The sequence below is a fragment of the Nycticebus coucang genome, chromosome 2, assembly GCF_027406575.1.
Source record: "Nycticebus coucang isolate mNycCou1 chromosome 2, mNycCou1.pri, whole genome shotgun sequence".
In the NCBI taxonomy this organism is placed as follows: Eukaryota; Metazoa; Chordata; class Mammalia; order Primates; family Lorisidae; genus Nycticebus; species Nycticebus coucang.
This window is the reverse complement of record NC_069781.1, coordinates 59,721,567-59,745,703: the sequence shown is the minus strand read 5'-3', so window position 1 is coordinate 59,745,703 and position 24,137 is coordinate 59,721,567. Positions and strand designations below refer to the sequence as shown.

The following is a 24,137-nucleotide window of genomic DNA, read 5'->3' as shown; positions in this document are numbered from 1 at the left end:
AACCACCCAGCAAATAGATTCGTCTGGGAAGGTTGATGCCTCCTTCCCCACCTTGCACATCTGTCACACCCAGTCACTGATAACCCCGCAGGGCTGTGACCCAGTTGCTTCCAATGAGCAGATACTCCAGGGTTTTGCACCTGCCTGAATCACAAGGAAATCTATGTCTGCTCAGCCAGGCTGCTGCACTCTGCCTCTATCTAGCAGGGGGAGGTGAGGCCTGACAACCTTGGGTGCTTGATGGAGGCTGGGGGGTGTTCACTCAGTTCCAGCCCCGCTCCTGATTGATTTTACTGATTGAACAGAACAACTTTGTGGAATTTGTTTCTGTCCCGGCTAAATTCTCCTGCGGAAGGGAAGCTGTTTTGAGTTGACAGAACCTGCACCTCAGGCCCTGTCTTTACTGCTGCCAAGTAGCTTGTATTCACAACACAGTTAGCTGTCAGTTCTAGTCTCCTGCCCTCCTTTGTCTAGGCTGACGATCTGCTGAGGACCAGGTGCGTCTTATGCTCAGTAAAGCTGTGCTCTGGGAGTCAGCTGGCACTGCACGTGCGTTTTCTAGTCCCCGTGCTCCACCTAGGCTGGTACCGCCTCAGGCAAACCCTTTATCCACGGAGCCTGCATTTCCATCCCAGATCTTCCACCAGTGGTTCCTCTGGTTGCCCAGAGGGACAGGGGTTGTGACTCCAGAACATTTAGGGGTGAGCCCTATTGTTGCCAAAAGCGGCTGCTGCTCTGCGCCTTGGGGCACCGCCCCTCCTGCATGGTTCCCTCTCAGCCGACTGTCCTCTCTTCACTCCCGTGCCACCAAATCAGCATTAACCAGCTGCAGTCCAGGCCCTGTCCACACCCCTCGAGAAATCACCCAAGAATCTGGACTCCAGGGTGGTGCCTGTGGCTTAGTGAGTGGGGAGCTGGTCCCATGTACTGAGGGTGGCAGGTTCAAGCCCAGCCCCCACCAAACTGCAACAAAAAAATAGCCAGGCCTTATGGCAGGCACCTGTGGTCCCAGCTGCTCGGGAGGCTGAAGCAAGAGAATCACTTAAGCCCAGGAGCTAGAGGTTGCTGTGAGTCCTGTGACATCATGGCACTCTACCGAGGGCGGTAAAGTGAAACTCTGTCTCTACAGGAAAAAAAAAAAAAAAGAATCTGGACTCCTGGGGGACAGGCCTCAGAGTGAAACTGGAGGGGAGTGCTGGGAGCTCAGAATTGCAGGTAGAGAATATATACAGTTTTATACAGTTTTATGCCTGGCAGGAGAGCGCCATGGCACCCGATTAGGGAAGGTGGGTCTCTCTCGTGGAGTATAATGGGAGGACCTTTGAACTCTGCTCATTTGTTTGTTGGGCACTCTAAGCTGTTCTCATGGGGGAGGGGACTCCCGTCCACTTGGTGATGGATTTTGTACCTTTTGTTTGTATCCTTGGGGTTGCAGCTTGCCTCAGCGGGGTTGATGTGCATTCTTCAACCTTCTCTCTTGGTGCAGCTCTAATCCACCAGGTTACTTGCTAAATTTTTGTCCTTTAACTCTCCTTCTGGATGGGAGCCTCTGTGGAAAGCTGGCTTCAGTCCGCCATCTTGTCTCTCACCTTCCCTATCTCAGCTTTCAACATGCCTTCCTTACTAAGCTTACTCATTTCTAACTTTTGATTTAAAGTGAAAGGCAGGCAACTCCTCCATTCTCTTCAACACCTGGAGGCCATTGTCAGGGTATTAATTGGCCTAATTTCAATATTGTTGTGTCTCAGGAAATAGGAAAGCCCTGGAACAGGGAGCAAAATGTGGGAGTGGTTGTTCAGTGGAGCAGTCAGAACACACATAACATTTATCCATTAAGTTTGCCATCTTATATGGGCGTGGTTCATGGCATCTCAAAATAATTGTAGTAGTAACATGGAAGATCACAGATCACCATAACATATAATGATGAAAAAACATGAAATGTAGCAAGAATTGCCAAAATATAGCAGAGACGTGAAGTGAGCACATTTTTTAAAAAAATTACTCCAATAGACTTGTTTGATGCAATGTTGCCACAAACCTTCAATTTGTAAAAATACAGTATTTGTGAAGTGTAGCAAAACAAGCACAGTAAAAAGGAAGCCTGCACTAGGAAGGCAGCCCTTGTTGCTGCTGCTTGTGGGTCTTTCACAAGTTATGTTCCAAGAACTCCACAGGCATGGCAGCCTTCATGCCCCCCTTGGAAAGGTCTCTGCCAGAACCCTCCTTCCAAATAGTCTGCTCTTTCCCCCCTCACTGTACACTACTACCTCAGAAATAATGATTTTTAAAAATGCCAAAGGAGGAGGGGCGCCGGCCCCATATACTGGAGGTGGTGGGTTCAAACCTGACCCTGGCCAAAAACTGCAATAAAAAAGAATAAAAATGCCGAGAGGCGGAGCAAGATGGCGGCCGAGTAACAGCTTCCTTGCATCTGGACACCGTGAGTCTGGGGAGATAGGACTCCAGGCATCTCTGCTGGTGGAATCTGCCTATCATCACCCCAGTGAGGATACAGGGAGTCAGCGAGAGACTTCTGGACCCCAAGAGGAGGACTAAAACAGTGGAAAAATGGCAAGTGATCGCATGTGTTCAATCCGTCTAAACCCGCCCGCAACTATAAGTTCAGCAGCAGCGAGACTACAAACCAGAAAGGCCTTACCTATGAACTGTTTTGGTGTCTTTGGACTTGGCACTCACTTGAACTGCCTTGGGGAGAGCCTGAGCGGGAGCGCAGAGAACTTTGGCTGTTGTCTAGGGCCCCAGTCAGAGCCACTGAGCCAGATGGAGGTAATAGTGTTTGGCTGTGGATCACAGGGAGCTATTATGAGCGATCTGCCCCGGCAAGCTCCGCCCACAGGATCGCAGAGCTAGAATCGGGTGGGAGCTGGTAACCCAGTGACCGAGTAGCCTAAGGGCAGGGTCTGAGCCGCCTTGCAGCCCTAACCCTCAGGGGCAGAGTGAGACCGGTTTTGGCACACTGGGTAAGTGGATAGCCACTTCAGCAGTGATTCCAGTGACAAGCACTTTCCTGGGAAGGCTTCGCGTCAGCAAGTGAACAAGATCAAAGTGCCTTTTAAGTGGGCTGAAGAGAGATCAGCAGCCTCCAGTCGTATCAGAACTGTGATTAACATCTCATACCCCAGAAGACCACATGTTGCCCAGACACTATTCAATAACATATACATACTGCTTTGTTTTTGGTTGTGGTTTTTTGAAGTTATTGATGTTGTTTTTTAATTTCAACCTTTTCCAAACAGATCATTTTTCTAGTTCAATTATAATTTCCCATTGCTGCCTTTTTAAATAACTAGAACTTCCTTTTTGCTAGTGTTTCTACCGCTATTATTTGGTTTTTCACCCAATTTTATACCGTAAAGTTTTCTGTTTGCTTGTTTTGGTTTGATTCATAGCATTTTTGTCTTTCCTCTCTACTTGGAAGGTGGAGGTGGGGTACTGTGTCTGATCAGGTTAGCAAAGAGCTGCTGACCTCAAGGGAACCACCCAACTGGGCACCCCAAGAGGGTGGGCTTTTTTTAAGGTTGTGTCAAAGTACCCTACTGTACACCTATATTGCTCTGTCTCCCTCTTTCTGTGCCTCTCTTCTTTTTGTCAATATTCCTTTTACCCAACCACTCTCCATTTTTCTTTTTTTGTTCGTATCACTCGGTCATCCTTTCTTTCATCCCTTTTTTGCTCTTAAACCTTCTCACCCTTCGTCCACAGGCACGAGAATTTAAAGAGCAAGAGGAAGTGAAAGGAAAATTAGGGCAAGGAAACAGATAAAAGAAATCACTCATGAGGAAGAATCAGCAGAAAACTCCAGGCAACCTGAAGAACCAGTCCAGAACAACCCCACCAAGGGACCATGAGGTAGCTACTGCAGAGGATTCCACCTATACAGAAATGTTAGGAATGACAGAAAGGGAATTTAGAATACACACGTTGAAAACAATGAAAGAAATGATGGAAACAATGAAGGAAACTGCTAATAAAGTGGAAAATAACCAAAAGGAAATCCAAAAACAGAACCAAATCAGAGATGAACGATATGAAGAATATAAAAAGGATATAGCAGAGCTGAAGGAAATGAAACAGTCAATTAGGGAACTTAAAGATGCAATGGAAAGTATCAGCAACAGGTTAGACCATGCAGAAGAAAGAATTTCAGAGGTAGAAGACAAAGTTCTTGAGATAACTCAGATAGTAAAAGAGGCAGAAAAGAAGAGAGAGAAAGCAGAACGTTCACTGTCAGAATTATGGGACTTTATGAAGCATTCCAACATACGAGTTATAGGAATTCCAGAAGGGGAAGAAGAATGCCCCAGAGGAATGGAAGCCATACTAGACAATATTATAAAAGAAAATTTCCCAAACATCACCAAAGATTCTGACACACTGCTTTCAGAGGGATATCGGACCCCAGGTCGCCTCAACTCTAACCGAGCTTCTCCAAGACACATTGTGATGAACCTGTCCAAAGTCAAGACAAAAGAAAAGATTCTGCAAGCTGCCAAGAGTAAGCACCAGTTGACCTACAGGGGCAAATCCATCAGAGTGACCGCAGACTTCTCTAATGAAACTTTCCAAGCAAGAAGACAATGGTCATCTACCTTTAATCTAAACAGAACAATTTCCAGCCCAGAATTCTGTACCCTGCTAAGCTAAGCTTCAAAGTTGACAGAGAAATCGAATCATTAACGGATATACAAACATTGAGGAAATTGGCCACAACAAGACCAGCTCTACAGGAAATACTTCAACCTGTTCTGCACACTGACCACCACAATGGATCAGCAGCAAAGTAAGAACTCAGAAATTAAAGGACAGAACCTAACCTCCACACTGATGCAAAAGATAAAACTAAGCAATAGACTCTCACAAAATAAGATGAATAGAATACTATCACACTTATCAATTATCTCGATAAATGTTAATGGCTTGAATTCCCCACTGAAGAGACATAGATTGGCTGACTGGATTAAAAAACACAAGCCATCCATTTGCTGTCTGCAAGAAACACACCTGGCTTCAAAAGACAAATTAAAGCTCCGAGTCAAGGGTTGGAAGACAATTTTTCAGGCAAATGGAATTCAGAAAAAAAGAGGAGTTGCAATCTTATTTTCAGATACATGTGGATTTAAAGCAACTAAAGTCAAAAAAGACAAAGATGGTCACTTTATATTGGTCAAGGGAAAAATACAACAAGAAGACATTTCAATTCTAAATATCTATGAACCCAATTTAAATGCTCCCAGATGCTTGAAACAGACCTTACTCAGTCTGAGCAATATGATATCTGATAATACCATAATAACAGGGGACCTTAACACTCCTCTTACAGAGCTGGACAGATCCTCTAAACAGAAATTAAACAAGGATATAAGAGATTTAAATGAGACCCTAGAACAACTGTGCTTGATAGACGCATATAGAACACCCCAAAGATAAAGAATATACTTTCTTCTCATCACCCCATGGAACATTCTCCAAAATTGATCATATCCTGGGACACAAAACAAATATCAACAGAATCAAAAGAATTCAAATTTTACCTTGTATCTTCTCAGACCATAAGGCACTAAAGGTGGAACTCAACTCTAACAAAAATGCTCGACCCCACCCAAAGGCATGGAAACTAAACAATCTTCTGTTGAATAACAGATGGGTGCAGGAAGAAATAAAACAGGAAATCATTAACTTCCTTGAGCATAACAACAATGAAGACACAAGCTACCAAAACCTGTGGGATACTGCAAAAGCAGTTTTGAGAGGAAAATTCATCGCTTTAGATGCCTACATTCGAAAAACAGAAAGACAGTCACAAGAGATCTCATGGAATTGGAAAAAGAAGAACAATCTAAGCTTAAACTCAGTAGAAGAAAAGAAATATCCAAAATCAAATCAGACATCAATGAAATTGAAAACAAAAGAATCATTCAGAAAATTAATGAAACAAGGAGTTGGTTTTTTGAAAAAATTAATAAAATAGATAAACCATTGGCCAGACTAACGAGGAATAGAAAAGTAAAATCTCTAGTAACCTCAATCAGAAATGATAAAGGGAAAATAACAACTGATCCCACAGAGATACAAGGGATCATCTCTGAATATTACCAGAAACTCTATGCCCAGAAATTTGACAACGTGAAGGAAATGGATCAATATTTGGAATCACACCCTCTCCCTAGACTCAGCCAGGAAGAAATAGAGCTCCTGAACAGACCAATTTCAAGCACTGAGATCAAAGAAACAATAAAAAAGCTTCCAACCAAAAAATGCCCTGGTCCAGATGGCTTCACTCCAGAATTCTATCAAACCTTCAAGGAAGAGCTTATTCCTGTACTGCAGAAATTATTCCAAAAAATTGAGCAAGAAGGAATCTTCCCCAACACATTCTATGAAGCAAACATCACCCTGATACCAAAACCAGGAAAAGACCCAAACAAAAAGGAGAATTTCAGACCAATCTCACTCATGAACATAGATGCAAAAATTCTCAACAAAATCCTAGCCAATAGATTACAGCTTATCATCAAAAAAGTCATTCATCATGATCAAGTAGGCTTCATCCCAGGGATGCAAAGCTGTTTTAACATACGCAAGTCCATAAACGTTATCCACCATATTAACAGAGGCAAAAATAAAGATCACAGGATCCTCTCAATAGATGCAGAAAAAGCATTTGATAAAATCCAGCATCCTTTTCTAATTAGAACACTGAAGAGTATTGGCATAGGTGGCAGATTTCTAAAACTGATTGAAGCTATCTATGACAAACCCACAGCCAATATTTTACTGAATGGAGTAAAACTGAAAGCTTTTCCTCTTAGAACTGGAACCAGACAAGGTTGTCCTCTGTCACCTTTACTATTCAACGTATTGCTGGAATTTCTAGCTAATACAATTAGGCAAGACAAGGAAATAAAGGCAATCCAAATGGGAGCAGAGGAGGTCAACCTCTCCCTCTTTGCTGACGACACCATCTTATACTTAGAGAACCCCAAAGACTCAACCACAAGACTCCTAGAAGTCATCAAAAAATACAGTAATGTTTCAGGATATAAAATCAATGTCCACAAGTCAGTAGCCTTTGTGTACACTAATAACGGTCAAGATGAGAAACTAATTAAGGACACAACTCCCTTCACCATAGTTTCAAAGAAAATGAAATACCTAGGAGTATACCTAACGAAGGAGGTGAAGGACCTCTATAAAGAAAACTATGAAATCCTCAGAAAGGAAATAGCAGAGGATATTAACAAATGGAAGAACATACCATGCTCATGGATGGGAAGAATCAACATTGTTAAAATGTCTATACTTCCCAAAGCAATCTACCTATTCAATGCCATTCCTATCAAAATACCAACATCATACTTTCAAGATTTGGAGAAAATGATTCTGCATTTTGTATGGAACCGGAAAAAAAACCGTATAGCTAAGGCAGTTCTTTATAACAAAAATAAAGCTGGGGGCATCAGCATACCAGATTTTAGTCTGTACTACAAAGCCATAGTGCTCAAGACCGCATGGTACTGGCACAAAAACAGAGACATAGACACTTGGAATCGAATTGAACACCAAGAAATGAAACTAACATCTTACAATCACCTAATCTTCGATAAACCATACCTTGGGGGAAAGAACATACCTTGGGGGAAAGACTCCCTATTCAATAAATGGTGTTGGGAGAACTGGATGTCTACATGTAAAAGACTGAAACTGGACCCACACCTTTCCCCACTCACAAAAATTGATTCAACATGGATAAAGGACTTAAATTTAAGGCATGAAACAATAAAAATCCTCAAAGAAAGCATAGGAAAAACACTGGAAGATATTGGCCTGGGGAAAGACTTTATGAAGAAGATTGCCATGGCAATTGCAACAACAACAAAAATAAACAAATGGGACTTCATTAAACTGAAAAGCTTCTGTACAGCTAAGGAGACAATAACCAAAGCAAAGAGACAACCTACACAATGGGAAAGGATATTTGCATATTTTCAATCAGACAAAAGCTTGATAACTAGGATCTATAGAGAACTCAAAATAATCCACATGAAAAAAGCCAACAATCCCTTATATCAATGGGCAAGAGACATGAACAGAACCTTCTCTAAAGATGACAGACGAATGGCTAACAAACACATGAAAAAATGTTCATCATCTCCATATATTAGAGAAATGCAAATCAAAACAACCCTGAGATATCATCTAACCCCAGTGAGAATGGCCCACATCACAAAATCTCAAACCTGCAGATGCTGGCGTGGATGTGGAGAGAAGGGAACACTTTTACACTGCTGGTGGGACTGCAAACTAGTACAACCTTTCCGGAAGGAAGTATGGAGAAACCTCAAAGCACTCAAGCTAGACCTCCCATTTGATCCCGCAATTCCATTACTGGGCATCTACCCAGAAGGAAAGAAATCCTTTTATCATAAGGACACTTGTACTAGACTGTTTATTGCAGCTCAATTTACAATCGCCAAAATGTGGAAACAGCCTAAATGCCCACCAACCCAGGAATGGATTAACAAACTGTGGTATATGTATACCATGGAATACTATTCAGCCATTAAAAAAATGGAGACTTTACATCCTTCGTATTAACCTGGATGGACGTGGAAAGACATTATTCTTAGTAAAGCATCACAAGAATGGAGAAGCATGAATCCTATGTACTCAATTTTGATATGAGGACAATTAATGACAATTAAGGTTAGTGGGGGGAGGAAAAGCAGAAAGAGGGAGGGGTGGGGCCTTGGTGTGTGTCACACTTTATGGGGGCAAGACATGATTGCAAGAGGGACTTTACCTAACAATTGCAATCAGTGTAACCTGGCTTATTGTACCCTCAATGAATCCCCAACAATAAAAAAAATTAAAAAAATGCCAAAGTAAGGAAACAGTGAGCAAAGAAAGGAAGACAGCAAGGTGCCTCAGTAAAGTGCTGGTGCCCAGCTACACAAGTAGCAGGAGGGAGGGAAAAGCACGAGACAGGAGTCAGATAGAAGGCCTGCCATGTGATCTCAGAGAAGTCTCCTGATATTCCTAAGCCTCAGTTTCCTCCTCTGGTAGTGGGCCACAGGATTTCTAACAGTCTTTTCTGAGCCAATTACCCTCCCATATTGTATAGATTCTAACAGGTCTGCCCCTAAAATAGAAAACAAGCCTTCTCTCTGTAGGCAGCCACACATCCAACACAGGTATCCATCTGTCTTAGTCTGTTCAGGCCAGTATAACAAAAATACCATAAACTGGTGGGTTATAAACAAAAGAAGGGGTTTTTTTTAACAGTTCTAAAGGCTGGGGAGTCCAAGATTGGTATCTGTGAGGGCTTGATTGCTCTCTGCTTATAGATGGTGAGTTCTGTGAGGGCTTGATTGCTCTGTGCTTATAGATGGTGAGTTCTCAGTGTGTCCTCACATCATGGAATAACCAAGGCAGCTGAGATCTCTTTTATGAGGGCACAAATCCTGTTCAGGAGGACAGAGCCTTCATGACCTAATCATTTCCCAAAGCCCCTACCTTCTAATGCTATCACTTTGGGGATGAGGATTCAACATGAATTTTAGAGAGACATAAAGACTTGGACCATAGCGCCATCTTTCCATACCACAGACTTCATCCTTTTTTGCCTTCTATCCCAGTTTTATTAGGGTGCTTTTTAAGAATCAGATACCAGCTGGGATCTTCCTAAGACAGTCCTGATGACCTTTACCGTCCCAAGAGCAGTAGATATCACATAGATAACATTTCTAACTAAACTGAGAGAAAACCTCCAGTATCTTTAATTTTCAATGATTTGTTGAGTTTTGAACTTCCAAATAAATTTTCTTTGGAAGATAAGTTTCTGGGAGCACAGCAGCAAATTCAGCAAGTTCTCTGAATGTAGAAGAATTGTATTTTCTCTAACAGCTGAAGTATGTGTATATGATCAATTCTATACTACAAGTTCTTGGGTAGAATAAATATCTCAGTTTAATATTTTGAAATTTTATTTTAAGTTCAATGGCTATGTAAAAAACATAATGTAATACATGTACAGTGTAGCCTTGGTGAAGTTTTCTGAAGACAAAGATTCTTAACTTAGAGAAATAGGATACATGTTTAAAATTGTTTTCCAAGTCTCTGTTGAAAAAAAGTTTTCTTGAAAATCACATAAAGAGTAAAATGGAGGCAGATATTATACTTTACCACTTACAGTTTGATTCTTAACTATTACTATGTAGCATGGTATTTTTTTTCCCAACATACTGTATTTGAAGTAAAAAATTTCTGTTAGAATCAAATTAGTATAGGAATGTTCTAACTTGAAAAAACTGTTCAGTGAATGAATATTAGTTATATCATTTTTTTTTTTTATCGTTGTGGGTTCATTAAGGGTACAAAGAACCAGGGTTACACTGCTTGCTTTTGTTAGGTAAAGTCCCTCTTATTATTGTGTCCCACCCCCAAGAGGTGTGTCACACACCATGAGCCTCCGCTCCTTCCCTCCCCCCACCATGTACTAGCTATCAGAATTGAGTACATTGGATAATTACATCATTTTTTAAATGTTGGTACAGGGACATAAATAGAAATAGTCACTCTGTGTTCTCCAACAATTGTTACTTAATTGAATGAATAATAGTCTCTCTCCCAGAAGCCCAGAGAATAAAAACAAACACCTCCTGTTTGCTTGGGCATAGCAGACATATTAAAATGCTATAGATAAGGCCCCATTTGTGTCAGTTTCTGGACCACAGAGATGCTAAAACAATTTTCCAGGAATGTGTTCTTTTTGGCTTTACCAGTGGCTTACTCTCCTTTCCTTCTAGGCTGCCCCATCAAAGGATACCCTACCCCCAATATCACCTGGTTTCATGGTGGTCAGCCAGTTGCCACTGCCACGGGACTGAGGCATCGTATCTTGGCAGCTGGACAGATTCTTCAAGTTGCAAACCTTACTCGTGGGTCTCAAGGAGAATTCAGCTGCCTTGCACAGAATGAGGCAGGGACCCTCGTGCAGAAGGCTTCTTTAGTGATCCAAGGTAAGAAACCCATCCAACCCTTTGTGTGCTGGACTTACCTAACTCTCTAATAGAAGAAAGTGAACTCTGGTCTCCAGTGGTGCCCAGGGCAATGAAACTGCACCATGTTTCCATACGGTGAGACTCTACTTCTGCCAACAGGGCTCTTCAGATGAGCCACCAGCCCCAGTCCCAGGAAAATTCAGTGCTACCTTCAAAAATGGGCCCTTCTGTTCACAACGCCACTGTTGCTTGGGACCAACAGAGAAACACCACTACATACCCCAGGCTGTTGCTTCCTTTATGCTGATTTAACTAGTAAAGATCACACATGCACACACAGAAAGAGTAGGCTATTGTTGTTTTTTTTTCTCTGATTATTGATTTTTAAAAAAATCTTGATCTTAATAACAGTTGGTTATTACCTCCTGCCTAGAGAGGTGAGGCTAGTTCCAGTGTCTGTTGATGATCCTGAGAAGTCTTCATCTGCAGTCACATGCTGAGGGCTTTCCAGACACCTTTCCTTTGGTCCTGGCAAGGAGCAGACTCAGAAGCCCACATGGCTCATGCATCTGCCTTCCAGGAAAGCAGGCGGGTCAGAAAGCCTTTGGGCAGGGGCTGGCCTTTGCTGCAGCAAGAAAGTGTTGAGAATGAGCCCTAAAGAGTGAGAAGAGGGCAAAAACTGTCTTTTACAGAAAATATGTAGCGCTTCTGAGTTTTCATGGGCTGGTTCTATCTGTGGCCTATGTGTGATACTTTTAAGGGAAGCAAAATCCTATTACATCTATTCCAAGATGGAAGATTCACGTCGGAAGGGATGGAGTTGGCACAAGAGGGGAGAGAATTTTCTAAGCATCTAATTTTCCCCTTAAATGTCCTTCCCCACCATTTGGCTTACCAGACAGGAAAACAAATATTCTGTTTTCTGGTCAGCCAGCGAAGCCACTGCCTATCTGTGAGGCTTTTAATACACGCTGTGCCAATAAGCACTCAGAATTTACCAGCTCACATTTATTTTTAACAGCTTTCCTACAGACCCCCAAATAGAAATACGAAGAAATTAGCCTTCTTACTGACGTCATTGCCTCATGTAAATGGGAACTTTCTCGATACGGTTTTTTTGGTGGTGGTAACATTTACAAAAGCTAACTTTAATCATTATTGTTAAGTATGTCTTTGTAGAAAAATAAGGGAGAAAATGACTTTAGCAAGTATGTTTAAAAAGAGTAAGGGCTGTGGCACTGGTTAAGTACTCGGTGTACCAGGCACTGAGCTGGGCCCTTTCCTTTCCTTGTGTCCAGCCCTCCCAATAATGGGATGAGGTGAGGGTTACTGTGCTCATTTTATGGCTGAGCCAGCTGAGGCTCCTGGAGACCACGTGACTTGCTCAAACAGACTGGAAGTGCCCCCTGTGGAGGGCAATCCTCCTTTCAGAATGACTCCCCTCCCTCAGCCCACATGTGCTCCCACCTTGCCTTGTTCAGAAGGAAGAGGGAACGTGGGCAGTAATGCTGTCTTCTCTTCTACTCTGCTGCCCCTCCACAACAGATTACTGGTGGTCTGTGGACAGACTGGCAACCTGCTCGGCCTCCTGTGGTAACAGGGGGGTCCAGCAGCCCCGCCTGAGGTGTCTGCTGAACAGCATAGAGGTTAGCTCGGCACTCTGTGCAGGGAAGGTCCGCCCCACCGTGCAGCCCATCGCCTGCAACCGGAGAGACTGCCCTGCTCGGTGAGTGTGGCACGTGCTGGCTCAGGCCTCCCCACCCAGAAGGACAGGCCCTAACTTCTAACCAGGCTGCTGGCCAGCCCTTGTGCAGCACTTCACAGGGAGAGAAACAGCCAGGCAGCTGCCCTTTCTGGGAGGCACAGGTGAGGCCTCGGTGAGGCCTCCCCGCCAGGCTGAAAACATCCTCAGCATGAGCTGCTCTCTGCACCTCCTCTCCCACTCAGCCACCTAATGGCTATCGGGCTCCCAAGTGCCCGAAAGGATTGGTTTACCAAGCAAGAGCATCCCAGGCCCTGGGAAAAGACCGCTCCCACCCACCCCTTAATAAACGCACTCTGTATGTTCTTTGTAAGAAGGAAATGTGTTTTAAAGTGCTGAGGGGACAGACATTACTGGGCTCTGTCTAACTTTAAATACCTGCACTGATCAGCACCCCAGTTTTGTTGGAGAAATCTCCTCCCCTTTTCTACACAGGGTTGCATCAAATCTCCTTTCCTGCAATAGCCTCCTTCTCTGCATTGGGGTTTCTTGTGTAGCCCAGAATGACACCTAGAGTCTCTGCCTCTGGGGTCCTCCTCATACTTTGAGAAGTTGAGTCCTGTGCACCCCCAGTCTTAGGCACTAACTAGAGACAGGCTTGGCACTGGCAGCAGTGTGGCACTCTGAGCCCAGGGGGACTTGGCTGGGCCCTGAAACGCCCCTTTACTCTATCTATAGGACTTTCATACACTACTTAGGCAACTGCTTTGTGCTTGGCCAGCTGAGTCATGAGGAGCAGCTGAAACCAGGAGAGACTCAGTGAAATATGAAACACACTCATTAATATCAGCAGTTTGACTTGCTGACGGGAAGGTTTCCACGGGAATGATTAATGTCCTTTTATACCCTTCCTGAACTGTAACATAGCCCATACCTCTCCTTTCTCAAACCCCCCGCCCCCGCTCCTGAAAAATTGCTGAAATGTATATTTGGAAATAAAAGTTGATTGAAATGCAGGCCTGACATTCACCAGGGATACAAGAGGCTGGAAGCCTGCCCTTGCCCCACTGTGCGAGATCTTTGACGTGCCAGGAACTTTTTGATTTGATTTGGTGATGGTCAGAGTCAATCAGCTTAATTTACTTCTGCAAATGAAATAATAATGGCTCTGTTTTCTGGGGTTTCAGTGCCCCCAGGAGTTTCAAAATACCTCATGCCTGCTTCCTCAGTGGCTCTGCTCCTGTGGGTTGGAAATCCGCACAGTCATCCCTGTCCAGGGGAAAAGAGCAGGGAATTGCCACAAAACTAAATAAGTCACAGATTTAGGAAGAATTTACTCCCCTTGCCTGCTCCAGGCCCCTCCTGAAAGCCAGAGGTGGCACCTCTTGGCTAGGAGGTAGCCATCGGGTCATCTTTGCCCAGGTTTCCTGCCAGGCCCCTGGGACACTTTAGCATCTTTCTTTCCACACAGACTCTTTCTGAATAGAACTGGGAAAGCCTGCTTTGAGGCAAGTAGCTGCTTCAACCATTTCCTGTTACATTTTTTTTCTAATGACTAAAAAGCAACAAGTTGTTTCTTGCTACTTTTCCCAAACTATGTTTCTCTTCTTTGATAATGATCCTGGCAAGCATACATGCAAAGACAATTGTGTTTGTACACGGACCAAGGGTTCCAGAGTATTCCCTAGATAGAGCTTGGCTTTACAAGAGAAGTCTATTTGTCACAGGCTTGCTCTGTCTTACTTCTGGGGACCCAAATTGCACTTGGAACTTAATATCCTGAGAAAAACTATTTCTGTGTGCAGCCCTCTGAGAGGTAGAAGACCTATAGACTGTGACTCAGGGATATGGGAACTGGCTCCAGAAAGCAGAAGTAATTATGTACGTTTCTGAGGGATTAAACAAAATCAATGGAGACGTGGGTTAAGGTTAAGTACAATGTACACTAAGTGCTACCAGATAAAGCTTTGCCTTAAGAGAGACCCAGATTACCTTCTGGGTCAAGAGGTACCAGGGCTGGATCTAATCCAGGGGCAGCTGTCTCTCCTCTGCAACATGCTGGGATGCCTTCGGGAAGTACCAGCACTGTAGTTCACTATCTGCAATCTCACTGCCTTTGGGCAGCTAAGGCAACTAACTAATCAGCACACTCTTTCAAGATACACATTTCTGGTCAGTTTCTCAAGTGTACGAGTAGCTTAAAACTAAAAAAAAAAAAAAAAAAAAAATTATTCTCTCACTATTTTGGAGGCCAGAAGTCCAAAATCAAGGTGTCATCAGGGCCACCCCACCTCCAATGGCTTCAGGAAAGAATCTGTTCCTTGCTTTGTCCAGCTTCTGGTGGCCCCAGGCATTCCTGGGCTTGTGGCCACATCACACCAGCATCTGCCTGCACGGTCACATTGCTGGCTCCTCTTCTGGGAATGCAGCGGCCTTCTGACCTCTCTTACAAGATCACTTGTGAAGGCATTTAGAGCCTATGTAGATAATCTAAGATAATCTCACCTCAAAATCCTTAAGAACCTTTTCCAAATACAGTAACATTCACAGGCTCCAAAACCTTGACACAGATATTTAGCAGCTTCATGGTAATAGCAGGTAGCAGGACCCTTGTCTCCACGGCCTGGCCCTGGGGGCTCCACTGAGGCTTTCTCTTGTCCCCAGGTGGATGGTGACCTCCTGGTCTGCCTGTACCCGGAGCTGCGGAGGAGGCGTCCAGACCCGCCGGGTGACCTGTCAGAAACTGAAAGCCTCTGGGATCTCCACCCCTGTGTCCAATGACATGTGTGCCCAACTCACAAAACGGCCCATGGACACCCAGGCCTGTAACCAGCAGCTGTGTGTGGAGTGGTCCTTCTCCGGCTGGGGTCAGGTGAGGAGCCAGAGAGTTTTATTTGAAGGGAAAATCTACAGGTATGGACCTTGCCCCAGTAGAAAGTAAAATTCCACCATTGTCACCTTCTCTGTGATACCTGACCTTTCCCATTCCCCTCAGAGTTTCTGATATTCTTCTGAAACACTGACACATTGCCCATACCATGGCTCTTCTCCTTTTAATTTCCCTCTACCTTGGGATGGTCTGAGTGCCTCCCTCTCAGACCCCGTCTTCAGACTCCCCCATTCTGTCAGATGGCCTCTTCCCACTGGCTATGCTGGGGCTGAAGACTTAGAGTTCTGAATAGCCCCCTCTGGGGAGGGCAGTGTTGTTCTGAGCCAAGGGGTCTTAGCTGGACTTCACAGTCACAAGCCCTGAGTCAACTCTTTTTTAAAAGACCAACATTCAGGCCATTCTTCCCATAGATTCTAAGTCAATTGCTCTGGGGTGGGATCCAATCAAAGGTAATTTTTAGAAACTCCTCGGGTGATTCTGATCTGCAGCCAGGGTAAAGAACCCTTGTTCCAGCCAGGAAAGGTTGAAGCCCAGCCAGATCACTTTGAAACCACCAACTCCCTTCTCAAGTCTCTGCCTATAGGTTAACACAGAAAGCCCCAGGCAAGCTCAGCACACAGCAGAAACAGAGTTTGACCCCAGGAGTAGGGTAAGGCGTCCTCTGAATATAACAGAGGAACCATGACTCTCCATTTGGAAGAGAGAGTTTATGTTTAATTGTGATGTAAAAGGAAGATAACACAAACTGAAGATTCTCTCTGAGGGAGAGCCAGTCTGAGCAGCACCATGACAGAAGCAGCCTGGGGGGTAGGGTGCTCAGTGGCCTCCCTGTTCACTCAGTATTTCTGGACCACATAGAAGCAACGAGTCAGGAACTGTGCTTGTCATTAGAGGCCTAGGTTCTCACCAGTGCAGGTAGATGAGACCTCTGTTAGACAAAGAATAGCTGTCCTACTCACTTGATCTCACCACTGTTTCATAATGCTGTTAGCGCCCACACGCACAAAAAAAATACAGATGTGGAGCTCCTTGGGGGAAATGATATAACTGAATACTCATATACTCTGTTTCTCTAGAAATCCATGTTCAAAACCTACTAAGCAGGCAAGAACTACCCACCAGGGCTAATATTTGAGTAGTACTCAACAACTAGGTGGTAACACTTATTCTACTTTGGCTGGGGATGGCACTAATTGATAGAATGACCATTCTGATTGGTCAGACATAGTTTGGGGTTGCTTGGCATCTGAGCCATACCATTAAGCTTGGCCAGCTAGGACACCCCAAAGGGTATATAAGTGGGGAAAGAAGAGGTCAAACTATCACTCTGCTGACAATATTATCTTATATCTAGAAAACTCCAAAGATTCAATCAAGAGACTCCTGGAATTGATAAATTCAGTAAAGTCTCAGGTTACAAAATCTGTGTACAAAAGTCAGTAGTTTTCATATATGCCAACAAAAGTCAAGCTGAGAATCAAATCAAAGATGCAATACCTTTCACAGCAGCAACAAAGAAAATAAAACACCTGGGAATATATTTAACTAAGGAGGTGAAAGACCTCTAATAGGGAGAACTATGAAACAATGAGGAAAGAAATCACAGGGGATGTAGAGAGATGGAAAAACATATCAGGTTTATGGATTGGCAGAATCAACATTGTTAAAATGGCTATATTACCCAAAGTGATTTACAGATTCAGTGCAATCCCCATTAAAATATCGATGTCATTTTTCACAGATCTAGAAAAAGTTCTGTGCTTCATATGGAACCAGACAAGACCTCAAATAGCTCATAGGATAGTAACCAAAACAGCATGGTACTGGCATAAAAACAGAGACACAGACCTATGGATCAGAACAGAGAACCCAGAGATGAAACCATCTCATATTCCCATCTAATCTTTGGTAAAGCAGAGAAAATATACACTGAGGAAAAGAATCCCTTTTCAATAAATGATGCTGGGAAAACTGAATAGCCACATGTAAAAGACTGAATCCTCACCTCTCACCACTTATGAAAATTAGTTCGCAATGGATAAAAATAAGGCATGAAACGATAAGAATTCTAGAATGGGCGGTTGAGAAGTAAAGTCTTGGCCAGAGTTTGCTTCTTGCCAGGAAATCCGCGGCAGCGGCGGCGATTCCCGGAGAAGCAGAGCCCGACTGGCTCCCCGCTTCCTCAGGGGACCGCGGAGAGAGGAAGCTGGCGCTGGGCTGCGGCGGCGGGAGACTGAGCGCGCCCCGGGCAGCCGCGCTTTCCCATTTGAGCTGGGGCCAGGCTTGAACCCTCCACCCCCAGTATATGGGGCCGGCGCCCTACTCCTTGAGCCACAGGCACCACCTGAATCATAGTTATTTATTAAGAGATCACCTTTTGTGAAGAAGAGATGAAACTGGAAGCAATTAGGAGATAACCAAGGAAGTAACAGAAACAAACCTGAAGTAGAGCAGAGGGCGTGGGAATAAAAATTCTGGAAACAAAACTGCTATTATTGAGTTGCTCAGACCAAAAATCTTGGTTGGAGAGAGGGGAGACAAGATGGTGGACTGAAGCCAGCTTTCACCAAAGGCTCCCGTCCAGAAGGAGAGTTAAGGGACAGGAATTTAGTAAGTATCCTGGTGGACTTGAGCCTCACCAAGAGAGAAGGCTGAAGAACGCACATCAACACCGCTGAGGCAAGTTGTGATCACAAGGACGCAAACAAAAGGTACAAAATCCACCACCAAGCGGACGGGAGTCCTCCTCCCCCATGAGACCGGCTCAAGAGCCCCACAATTGAACAAGCGGGCAGAAATTAAAGGCCCTCCCACTACACTCCACGGGAGAGACCTTCTAAAAACTGGACCTACCTCCCCTACTGGGGTGCCGTGGCGTTCTCCTGCCAGACATAGGGCTGAATAAAACTTTGGGAATCCTTTGCCGGCAACCCTGAATCCCCGGCGCTCCCCTCCCGCCCACTGAGGTCTGGAGGCCTGTCCCCCAGGACTTCGGATCCTTGGGTGATTTCTCAAGGGGAGTGGACAGTCCCCGAGTTGCGACTGGTCAGCATTGACTCTGAGGCGCGCCAAGTGAGGAGAGGGCACCGGGCTGAGGGGGAGTCACGCCTCGCGGCACTTCCCTGCGGTGCAGTGCACCAACCCTCCCCGGGCATACGGGGCCCAAGACTGAATAAGACTCTAGCTTCCCCGCTGAGAGCTGAGAGCCCCTACTCTCACTCGGGGTCTGAGGGCCTATCCCCCCGGAGTTCGGATCCTTGGGTGATTTCTCAAGGGGAGTGCACAGTGCCTGAGCCGCATCAGGTCAGCGCTGACTCTGGGATACGTGAGCGAGGAGAGGGCACTCTGCTGAGGGGAAATCAAGCCTTGGCGGCACTTCCCTGCAGTGCAGTGCAGAGCCCTCCCCGGACCGTAGTATTGCGTAAAACTGAATGAAACTCTAGCTTCCCCCCCCACTCCCAATCGGGGTCTGGGGGCCCATCCCCCAAGAGTTCTGATTCTTGGGGGATCTCTTAAGGGGTGTGGACCCAGCACAAACTGCGGCCGCTCAGTGCTGACTCTGGGGTGCGGGACAGAGGAGAAAAGGGTCGCCTGAGTGCCCACACCAGAGCAGCAGTTCCCTGGAGGTAGATCAACAGCCGTTTTTTCTTTAACGGCAGAACGCTCACTTCTGGATATTCTGAGGCCACACCCCCTGTCTCCCTGGGCAACCAGAGGAGGCCACCGGTGACACGGCTCACAAACCCGGGAAGCTTCCAGGGCGGGGCCGACCCAAAGAGGTGTTCAGACGCAATTCTCCAGCAGCAAAGACGTTTGAACTCAAAACAGCCCGTCTTCTGTAGGCGATGACAGGAACAGAGACAGAACCTCACAAAGTTGTCTGTTCTGTTCTGTTCTGTTAGCAGCATCCATCAGGGACGGGGCTAAGCCTGAGTGAACACCTCCTTCCCATCACCTGCATCAAACACTCAAAGAAGTCAGGCCCCATCTCCTCCTGCTAGATAGCGGCAGTCTGCAGGGGCCTGGCAGACTTCCTTGCGATTCAGGCAGGTGCAAACCCCTGGAGTGTCTGTTCACTGCAGGCAACTGGGTTAGCCATCTGCAGAGATACCAGTGACTGGGTCCGACGGAGGGGCAAAGTGGGGAAGGAGACGTCAACCTTCCCAGACTGCTCTGTTTGCTGGGTGGCTCCTCCTGACTCCACGCTGCACTGGGGTGAGCTGTGTCAGAGGAGTCACCAGGCCCCTGTGATCCAGCTCCCAGAGACCTCTTGAACCCTTCCACCCGAGACAAGTGCCGATTGAGACAGTTGATTCGGACCTTTTGAACTGGGCTAATAGACTGAGGACTTTTCAGGCGGTGCCCTGGGTGTGCGATTGTAGGAAGGTTTGATTCTCCTTTTCCAACTGGGGCCAGAGGTGGGCAGGCGGGGTGACTTAATTGCTGATTTTTCCACACAGCTGAGACTTCAAGCCAGAGTAGAAGTTGCAATAGGATCGAACAGAAACCAGCTGAAAACAAGACAGAACCACTTTGCTCCACCACACCAGACAGGGCCCCAGTTTCTCAGGCCACAACACTGTACGGGCCTTCAATAAAACCCCAGGGGAAAAACCAAAGGGAGTAAACCATGGGGCGGAATCAGCGGAAAAACTCTGGTAACATGAATAACCAGAATAGATCAACCCCCCCAAGAAAAGATACGGCAGATGTGATTGAAGATCCCATTCATAAACAACTGGCTGAGATGTCAGAAGTCGAATTGAGAATTTGGTTTGCAGACAAGATTAATAAAATGGAATTAGGAATTCGAGGAGAAATTCAAAAATTGTCTCAAGAATTTAACGAATTTAAAGACAAAACCACCAAAGACTTAGACACACTGAAACAAGAACTTACAGCCCTCAAAGATATGAAAAATACAGTAGAATCCCTCAGTAACAGAATGGAGCAAGCAGAAGAAAGGATTTCTGACATTGAAGATAAAGTCTTCGAACGCTCCCAATCTCTCAAAGAGGAAGAGAAATGGAGAGCAAAAACGGATCACTCACTCAGAGAACTCTCAGATAATTCGAAAAAAAAACAACATAAGGGTTATAGGAATTTCAGAGAACGATGAAGTGGCTGCCAAGGGCACAGAGGCCCTTCTACATGAAATTATGAAAGAAAATTTTCCAGACATGCCTAGAGAATCTGAAATTCAGATAGCAGACAGCTTCAGAACCCCAGCACGATTCAACCCCAATAAGCCATCTCCCAGACATATCATAATTAGCTTCACTAAAGTTAACATGAAAGAGAAGATTCTCAAAGCAGCCCGGTGAAAGAAAACTATAACGTACAAAGGTAAGAATATTAGAATAACTGCAGATCTCTCTGCTGAAACTTTTCAAGCAAGAAGAGGCTGGTCATCAACTTTTAATCTCCTAAAGCAAAAAAACTTTCAACCCAGGATCTTGTATCCAGCTAAACTGAGTTTCATCTATGATGGAGAAATTAAATACTTCAATGACATTCATATGTTGAAAAAATTTGCCATAAGTAAACCAGCTCTTCAGGATGTTCTCAGACCTATCCTCCACAATGACCAACCCAATCCTATACCACAAAAGTAAACTCACTCAGAAACTTCGGATCAAACTCCAACTTCCACACTGGCGAAAGGATTAAAAATGTCCACTGGACCTTTGAAAAACTCGATACCCAAAATTCCACCAGACTTATCAATACTCTCCATCAATGTGAATGGCTTAAACTGTCCTCTAAAGAGGCATAGGTTAGCTGACTGGATACAAAAACTCAAGCCAGATATTTGTTGCATACAAGAGTCACATCTCAACTTAAAAGACAAATACAGACTCAGGGTGAAAGGATGGTCATCCATATTTCAGGCAAATGGTAATCAGAAAAAAGCAGGTGTTGCAATTTTATTTGCAGATACAGTAGGCTTTAAACCATCAAAAGTAAGGAAGGACAAGAATGGTCACTTCATATTTGTTAAGGGTAATACTCAATATGACGAGATCTCAATTATTAATATCTATGCACCCAACCAGAATGCACCTCAATTTATAAGAGAAACTCTAACAGACATGAGTAACTTGATTTCCTCCAGCTCCATAATCGTCGGAGATTTCAACACTCCCTTGGCAGTGTTAGATCGATCCTCCAGAAAGAAGCTGAGCAAAGAAATCTTAGATTTAAACCTAACCATCCAATATTTAGATTTAGCAGACATCTACAGAACATTTCATCCCAACAAAACTGAATACACATTCTTCTCATCAGCCCACGGAACTTACTCCAAAATTGATCACATTTTAGGTCACAAGTCTAACCTCAGTAAATTTAAAGGAATAGAAATTATTCCATGCATCTTCTCGGACCATCATGGAATAAAACTTGAATTGAGTAACAACAGGAATCTGCATACCCATACAAAAACATGGAAGTTAAATAACCTTATGCTGAATGATAGCTGGGTCAGAGATGAGATTAAGAAAGAAATCACCAATTTTTTGGAACAAAACGACAATGAAGACACAAACTATCAGAACCTCTGGGACACTGCAAAGGCAGTTCTAAGAGGGAAATTTATAGCACTGCAAGCCTTCCTCAAGAGAACGGAAAGAGAGGAAGTTAACAACTTAATGGGACATCTCACGCAACTGGAAAAGGAAGAACATTCCAACCCCAAACCCAGTAGAAGAAAAGAAATAACCAAAATTAGAGCAGAATTAAATGAAATTGAAAACAAAAGAATAATACAACAGATCAATAAATCAAAAAGCTGGTTTTTTGAAAAGGTCAATAAAATAGATAAACCTCTGGCCAACCTAATCAGGAAAAAAAGAGTAAAATCTCTAATATCATCAATCAGAAACAACAAAGAGGAAATAACCACAGACTCATCGGAAATCCAAAAAATCCTTAATGAATATTACAAGAAACTTTATTCTCAGAAATATGAAAATCTGAAGGAAATTGACCAATACTTGGAAGCACGCCACCTTCCAAGACTTAACCAGAATCAAGTGGAAATGTTGAACAGACCCCATATCAAGTTCAGAAATAGCATCAACTATACAAAACCTCCCTAAAAAGAAAAGCCCGGGACCAGATGGTTTCACGTCAGAATTCTACTAAACCTTTAAAGAGGAATTAGTACCTATATTACTCAACCTGTTCCAAAATGTAGAAAAAGGAGGAAGACTACCCAACATATTCTATGAAGCAAACATCACCCTGATCCCCAAACCAGGAAAAGACCCAACAAGAAAAGAAAATTATAGACCAATATCACTAATGAATATAGATGCAAAAATATTCAACAAGATCCTAACAAACAGAATCCAGCAACACATCAAACAAATTATACATCATGACCAAGTTGGTTTTATCCCAGGGTCTCAAGGCTGGTTCAATATACGTAAATCTATAAATGTAATTCAGCACATAAACAAATTAAAAAACAAAGACCATATGATTCTCTCAATTGATGCAGAAAAAGCTTTTGATAATATCCAGCATCCCTTCATGATCAGAACACTCAAGAAAATTGGTCTAGAAGGGACTTTTCTTAAACTGATAGAGGCTATCTACAGCAAACCCACAGCCAATATCATATTGAATGGAGTTAAATTGGAATCATTTCCACTCAGATCAGGAACCAGACAAGGCTGCCCATTGTCTGCATTGCTTTTCAACATTGTAATGGAAGTTTTAGCCACCGCAGTTAGGGAAGAAAAGGCGATCAAGGGTATCCATATAGGGTCAGAAGAGATCAAACTCTCGCTCTTCGCAGATGATATGATTGTGTATCTGGAAAACACTAGGGACTCCACTACAAAACTCCTAGAAGTGATCAAGGAATACAGCAGCGTCTCAGGTTACAAAATCAACATTCATAAATCGGTAGCCTTTATATACACCAACAACAGTCAAATTGAAAAAGCAGTTAAGGACTCTATCCCATTCACAGTAGTGCCAAAGAAGATGAAATATTTGGGAATTTACCTAACAAAAGACATGAAAGATCTCTATAAAGAGAACTATGAAACTCCAAGAAAAGAAATAGCTGAAAATGTTAACAAATGGAAAAACATACCATGCTCATGGCTAGGAAGAATCAACATTATCAAAATGTCCATACTACCCAAAGCAATATATAATTTCAACGCACTCCCTATTAAAGCTCCACTGTCATATTTTAAAGATCTTGAAAAAACATTACTTCGTTTTATATGGAATCAGAAAAAACCTCGAATAGCCAAGACATTACTCAGAAATAAAAACAACACAGGAGGAATCACACTACCAGACCTCAGACTTTACTACAAATCGATAGTGATCAAAACAGCATGGTATTGGCACAAAAACAGAGAAGTAGATATCTGGAACAGAATAGAGAACCAAGAGATGAATCCAGCTACTTACCGCTATTTGATTTTTGACAAGCCAATTAAAAACATTCAGTGGGGAAAAGATTCCCTATTTAACAAATGGTGCTGGGTGAACTGGC

General features: G+C 43.9%; 1 protein-coding gene across 2 annotated transcripts in view; it reads left to right on the top strand.

Moving 5' to 3' along the window:
* ADAMTSL1 (ADAMTS like 1) overlaps nt 1–24,137 on the top strand; it is a 1,032,656-nt gene that overhangs the window by 993,171 nt on the left and 15,348 nt on the right. For both annotated transcript variants that reach the window (XM_053571995.1, XM_053572002.1), the window contains 3 exons: nt 10,830–11,042; nt 12,570–12,750; nt 15,391–15,598. In XM_053571995.1, the coding sequence (XP_053427970.1) occupies nt 10,830–11,042; nt 12,570–12,750; nt 15,391–15,598 (602 nt within the window). The remainder of the gene's footprint in view (nt 1–10,829; nt 11,043–12,569; nt 12,751–15,390; nt 15,599–24,137) is intronic.